Raw genomic sequence first — 7,286 nt, 5'->3', positions numbered from 1 at the left:
TCATCCCTTGCATATTATAGTTCATCACGAAGCTTTTATAGCTTGGTGGCAGTGATTGAAGAACTCTGTCAATGACACTATCAACAGGAAGATTAACCCCCAGTTGAGTCAAGTGATTATGATACCCAGACATTTTGAGTATATGTTCACTGACAGAACTATTCTCCTCCATCTTGCAGCTATAGAACTTATTGGATACTTCATATCTCTCAATCCGGGCATTTGCTTGAAATATTAACTTCAACTCCTGGAACATCTCATATGCTCCATGACGTTCAAAACGTCGTTGAAGACCCGGTTCTAAGCCGTAAAGCATGGCACACTGAACTATCGAGTAGTCATCAGATTTGCTCTGCCAGACGTTCATAACATCTGGTGTTGCTCCTGCAGCAGGCTTGGCACTTGGCGGTGCTTCCAGGACGTAATTCTTCTATGCAGCAATGAGGATAATCCTCAAGTTATGGACCCAGTCCGTGTAACTGCTACCATCATCTTTCAACTTTGCTTTCTCAAGGAACGCATTAAAATTCAACGGAACAACAGCACGAGCCATCTATCTACAATCAAACATAGACAAGCAAGATACTATCAGGTACTAAGTTCATGATAAATTTAAGTTCAATTAATCATATTACTTAAGAACTCCCACTTAGAAAGATATCGCTCTAATCCTCTAAGTGATCGTGTGATCCAAATCAACTAAACCATGTCTGATCATCACGTGAGATGGAGTAGTATCAATGGTGAACATCAATATGTTGATCATATCTACTATATGATTCACGCTCGACCTTTAGGTCTCCGTGTTCCGAGGCCATATCTGTTATATGCTAGGCTTGTCAAGTTAAACTTGAGTATTCCGCGTGTGCAACTGTTTTGCACCCGTTGTATTTGAACGTAGAGCCTATCACACCCGATCATCACGTGGTGTCTCAGCACGAAGAACTTTCGCAACAGTGCATACTTAGGGAGAACACTTATACTTTGATAATTTAGTAAAGGATCATCTTATAATGCTACCGTCAATCAAAGTAAGATAAGATGCATAAAATATAAACATCACATGCAATCAATATAAGTGATATGATATGGCCATCATCATCTTGTGCTTGTGATCTCCATCTTCGAAGCACCGTCATGATCACCATCGTCACCGGCGCAACACCTTGATCACCATCGTAGCATCGTTGTCGTCTCGCCAATCTTATGCTTCCACGACTATCGCTACCGCTTAGTGATAAAGTAAAGCATTACAGCGCGATTGCATTGCATACAATAAAGCGCCAACCATATGGCTCCTGCCAGTTGCCGATAACTCGGTTACAAAACATGATCATCTCATACAATAAAATTTAGCATCATGTCTTGACCATATCACATCACAACATGCCCTGCAAAAACAAGTTAGACGTCCTCTACTTTGTTGTTGCAAGTTTTGCGTGGCTGCTACAGGCTTAGCAAGAACCGTTCTTACCTACGCATCAAAACCACAACGATAGTTTGTCAAGTTGGTGTTGTTTTAACCTTCGAAGGGACCGGGCGTAGCCACACTTGGTTCAACTAAAGTTGGAGAAACTGACACCCGCTAGCCACCTATGTGCAAAGCACGTCGATAGAACCAGTCTCGCGTAAGCGTACGCGTAATGTCGGTCCAGGCCGCTTCATCCAACAATACCACTGAACCAAAGTATGACATGCTGGTAAGCATTATGACTTATATCGCCCACAACTCACTTGTGTTCTACTCGTGCACAACATCAACGCATAAAACCTAGGCTCGGATGCCACTGTTGGGTAACGTAGTAATTTCAAAAAAAATCCTACGCACACGCAAGATCATGGTGATGCATAGCAACGAGAGGGGAGAGTGTTGTCTACGTACCCTCGTAGACCGGAAGCGGAAGCGTTAGCACAACGCGGTTGATGTAGTCGTACGTCTTCACGGCCCGACCGATCAAGCACCGAAACTACGGCACCTCCGAGTTCTAGCACACGTTCAGCTCGATGACGATCCCCGGACTCCGATCCAGCAAAGTGTCGGGGAAGAGTTCCGTCAGCACGACGGCGTGGTGACTATCTTGATGTTCTATCGTTGCAGGGCTTCGCCTAAGCACCGCTACAATATTATCAAGGATTATCGTGGAGGAGGGCACCGCACACGGCTAAGAGAACGATCACGAAGATCAACTTGTGTGTCTAGAGGTGCCCCCCTGCCCCTGTATATAAAGGAGCAAGGGGGAGAGGTCGGCCGACTCTTGGGGCGCGCCAAGGAGGGGGGAGTCCTCCTCCTAGTAGGAGTAGGACTCCCCTTTCCTAGTCCAACTAGGAAGAGAGAAGGGGGAAGGAAAGAGAGGGAGAGGAAGAGGGAAAGAGGGGCCGCGCCCCCCTCCCCTAGTCCAATTCGGACTCCCTATGGGAGGGGGGGCGCCACCTCCAGGGATGCTGCCCTCTCTCTCCCCTCAGGCCCACTAAGGCCCAATACTTCCCCGGGGGGTTCCGGTAACCCTTCCGGCACTCCGGTTTTCTCCGAAATCACCCGAAACACTTCTGGTGTCAGAATATAGCCGTCCAATATATTGATCTTTATGTCTCGACCATTTTGAGACTCCTCGTCATGTCCGTGATCATATTCAGGACTCCGAACAACCTTCGGTACATCAAAATATATAAACTCATAATGAAACTGTCATCGTAACGTTAAGCATGCGAACCCTACAGGTTCGAGAACAATGTAGACATGACCGAGACACTTCTCCGGTCAATAACCAATAGCGGAACCTGGATGCTCATATTGGCTCCTACATATTCTATGAAGATCTTTTATCGGTCAGACCGCATAACAACATACGTTGTTTCCTTTGTCATTGGTATGTTACTTGCCCGAGATTTGATCGTCGGTATCTTAATACCTAGTTCAATCTCGTTACCGGCAAGTCTATTTACTCGTTCCGTAATACATCACCCCGCAGCTAACTTATTAGTTGCAATGCTTGCAAGGCTTATGTGATGTGCATTACCGAGAGGGCCCAGAGATACCTCTCCGACAATCGGAGTGACAAATCCTAATCTCAAAATACGCCAACCCAACAAGTACCTTCGGAGACACCTGTAGAGCAGCTTTATAATCACCCAATTACGTTATGACGTTTGGTAGCACACAAAGTGTTCCTCCGGTAAACGGGAGTTGCATAATCTTAGTCATAGGAACATGTATAAGTCATGAAGAAAGCAATAGCAACAAACTAAACAATCAAGTGCTAAGCTAACGAAATGGGTCAAGTCAATCACATCATTCTCCTAATGATGTGATCCCGTTAATCAAATGACAACTCATGTCTATGGCTAGGAAACTTAACCATCTTCGATCAACGAGCTAGTCAAGTAGAGGCATACTAGTGACACTATGTTTGTCTATGTATTCACACATGTATTATGTTTCTGGTTAATACAATTCTAGCATGAATAATAAACATTTATCATGATATAAGGAAATAAATAATAACTTTATTATTGCCTCTAGGGCATATTTCCTCCAGTGGTGTTGGGAGTCTAGAGACGGGAAACCCCTGGTCGATTTCACGTCAACATCGACAATGGTGTTCTTGCCCCGTTCTCCCTTATGAGGGGGCATTCGAAATCCCTTCTCCTTCCCCAATTCCTCGAGTGAAAACCCTGGCCATGTTAGGCCGAGTGTCCTGGGCCTTCTAGAAGGCGTCCCCTAGGAGTGCGTGGGGATTGCTGGCGTGCTTTGTGATTTTGTTAGTGATTTTGTATTGCTAAAATTCTGTTAAAAGGGAATTTTATTAATTACTTAATAGCTGACCATTGGCCATTGAGTATTACTCCATGTGTCCAAATTATCTAAAGTTCTAGCTCTGTCCTAAGACAAATTTGACCAAGTTTATTAAAAACTTATATCAAATTTGCGTGCTACGTATATTTGATGTTGTAGATATTAGTACTTCCTCTGATCCAAATTAATTGTCATGGTTCTAGTACAACTGTTCCATAGACTTGGTCAAATGTTGAGAAATTTGACTTAAGGCAAAGCTATAACTACAAATAATTTGACAAAGGGTGAAAAGAGGATAGTATTCAAGATGCACGCATTAGGATTTTGTAATACTTCCCACTCAAATTCAGTAAATTGGCAAGTACTGCCATGGCACACTTAAATAGATGTATCTTGTAGATGCTTTCATGAATAAATCGTTTAACAAATGTATTGTTGTTGTGCTCTTTCTATCCTCGAGATTTATGTTTTAGAGGGGAATTGGCAGGAAGGAAATGCCAGAAATATCCACCCTGATGTGCTTTGGGTCTAAATTATGTTAGACTTCAACTTCATCAACTGTAAAGCTTTAGCAATTAGCTGTATTTCCAAAGAAAGAATAGATGTAGAGAATGAACCACTGTTTCACGGAGCAGCAAAAATTCACGTGGTCAGGTAATAAATCGATTTGTAATAGCCTGTCGAAAGAATATGTAAACAGATGTAAGATTGTTGGCCGAAATTGTCATGTTTCCCTATGAACAGCGTCAAGTGCCTTCCTGAAGGCGGTGCGCAATCTCAAGTGTATGGGAAGAGCTTCTTCATGGTTCTAATCAGCAATGGTGGTGGCGCTGGATATGGCACATCAAATGAGATCACAGAGGGCCGGTTGCTGAACAGGCCTCAAGCGACCCCGCAGGAATGAATGATCAGTGACCAATTTTAATGTTGTGGCTGATGATTGGGAATTTGGCAAAACATACACTGGTAAGCATTTCCTGCTCTAGAGAATTAGTGACAGCGACTTACAATTTCTCAATAAGAGAAAAGAGAATCATCCTGTTTATCCTTATCAGGCACAAGGTCATTAGGAAAAGAACATAATCTCTACAATATATTCCTCTGAGGAATGAGATGATTATTAGGAAGAAAAACTATGCTTAGTGCAGACTGCAGAGCATCAGATATTTGTTCTGCATTCTACAGACTTATAAGTGTCGCATGGCTTGATTCAGAAATATTTACAGGACTACAACATCTTTAGATCCTGAACCCCGATCCTTGTGCACTACCTTACAATACTGCAGAAAAGAAACAGGATTCATTCCCACTGAACCCAAATTAAACGTGGCAACTGTAGTACTGTAGGTAACTGAGCGGAAGCACTCGTCCAGATTGCAATGCGTGACAAAAGACTGATCAGATTGCAACTGTGTGAAATTCTAGCTGCACAGCTATACAATCTAAAGAAGAAGAAAATGAACATATCAAATCAGTATGTCTTATAAAAACGATTTCGTCACTGAAGCATTTGGTCAGAATTCAGGATCAGAACAGTTTCATTGAACGCATAATGGTATTACAGACTACTGAACACAAACGCACGAGAGGGAGTACATCCCATCCACCACGGCACAATCACACAGAGAAACACGGCCGCCACCAGCACAGCACACCACGCATCTAGCCTCCGAAGCCGTAGAGGGTGCGGCCCTGGCGCTTGAGCGCGTAGACGACGTCCATGGCGGTGACGGTCTTGCGGCGGGCGTGCTCGGTGTAGGTGACGGCGTCGCGTATGACGTTCTCGAGGAAGATCTTGAGGACGCCGCGGGTCTCCTCGTAGATGAGGCCGGAGATGCGCTTCACGCCGCCCCGCCTGGCCAGCCTCCGGATCGCCGGCTTGGTGATGCCCTGGATGTTGTCGCGGAGGACCTTCCGGTGGCGCTTGGCGCCGCCCTTTCCCAGCCCCTTGCCGCCCTTGCCGCGCCCGGACATGGCCGCTCCTCTCCGAGGGAGTGTGATTGGGAGGAAGAAGAGGAGCTGCTTTGGAGGGAGTCTGATGCTTGCGATGGGATTGGGGATTTGAGGGCGCGGGGGTTGGTTTATATGGGGAGGATTTTGGAGGGAACTGCGAGATTTGGGGGCGGGAGGGAGATGCTTTGCTTGGTCGATCCGCGAGACGGTGGAGATGCGGCGTTGGATTGAGATCAGAAGGGTGGGATGAGGTGGGAGGGTGCTGGCCGGGATTGATGACGTGGCGCCGTTTGTGGGATTTGGGCGGTTGTTTCATGCTTCTGTTTCGCTCAGATTTTTATTTTATTTTTACAGTCTGTTTCACTAGTACTCCTACTTTGGTTGGGGCAAATTGGGTAAAATACACTGGTTGCAAGCTAGTGCTTTGGCTGGAGAAACAGAATGGAATGGATTTGATCCATCTCTCGTCTTATGTAGAAGTGGTGAGATTACCTCATATGCACATAAACAATAAGAACAATTGTGATTTTTTTTAGTTTTCATAGTATGTTATTAGAATTCTAAATGACGTGTCAATTGTATTTGCAGGAACAAAAAATTATAAGTGCGCTCATGAGTATAACAAATACAATATGATATCATACAAATAATTCACGTCGTTTCCTAATCTCCATCGGTTCGCCTTTTCTTTTTCATCAATGCTCTAAATTATCTCTAACAGAACAGGTAGAAGAAACTATAAAAAGGCAGTCCATGATATCAGATGAGAAAAAATCATTCATTATTTACAAAGGGAGAAACAAGGAGGAAACTTTGACAAGCCAGAAACTTTGGTCAACTTGAACACGCCGACCCATTTCGTTCGCACGGATTTGTTTGGGTCCACACACAAAAAAAAACATGGCCCAACGCGCCGACGAAAACGGACAAATGTCTGCTTTCTCGTTCACTTTGACTCATTTTCGGCCCAAAAATGTGTTGAGTTTGTGTTCCTCGCGGAGATGCAGCGGACGCCTGCGACGTCCTCCCCAGGCTCGTCAGACTATGGCACACCATCTTCATTCCCACCACTTCTCCCTAAAATCCTCCCGCCCTTCAACCATGGCCGACGCGCCCAACCCCGCCGCTTCCGGATCGATGACGTGGCACCGGGTTTGATAAGTGGGTGTTTGTCTCAAGTTGGAGACGGGAATAAGAGGTGTGCCCGGCAAATGGGGGAGATGGGGACCATGGGGACCTTGGTTCTACTCATATGTTTGGCCGGGATGAATTAGATTAAATAAATTATTAGTATCACCTCGGTTCCTTTGACTTATAAGACGTTATGGATATTTTAATATGGACTACATATGGATGGAAATGAGTAAACAAACACACTAAGACGTGTCTATATAGATCTGATTCAGAAAAAAAATAGAACATCTCATAATTTGAAACAAAGGAAGTACATTTTGGTTGGATAGATGTAATATACTAATATATTTGGTCCATCTCATGTCTTGTGTATAAGTAATGGGATCTACCTCTCATATTCACACAT

General features: G+C 44.4%; 1 protein-coding gene across 1 annotated transcript; it reads right to left on the bottom strand.

Annotated features, from left to right (window-relative positions):
• Positions 1-5,307: 5,307 nt before the first annotated feature.
• Positions 5,308-5,845, bottom strand: LOC119356173 (histone H4). The gene has a single exon (XM_037623101.1). The coding sequence runs from the start codon at positions 5,765-5,767 to the stop codon at positions 5,456-5,458; it is 312 nt and encodes a 103-aa protein (XP_037478998.1). The 5' UTR covers positions 5,768-5,845; the 3' UTR covers positions 5,308-5,455.
• Positions 5,846-7,286: the final 1,441 nt, after the last annotated feature.

Source organism: Triticum dicoccoides, chromosome 2A, assembly GCF_002162155.2.
Source record: "Triticum dicoccoides isolate Atlit2015 ecotype Zavitan chromosome 2A, WEW_v2.0, whole genome shotgun sequence".
Taxonomy (NCBI): domain Eukaryota; kingdom Viridiplantae; phylum Streptophyta; class Magnoliopsida; order Poales; family Poaceae; genus Triticum; species Triticum dicoccoides.
Note: the sequence above shows the minus strand (reverse complement) of the source record. Positions and strands in the feature narration are given on the sequence as shown.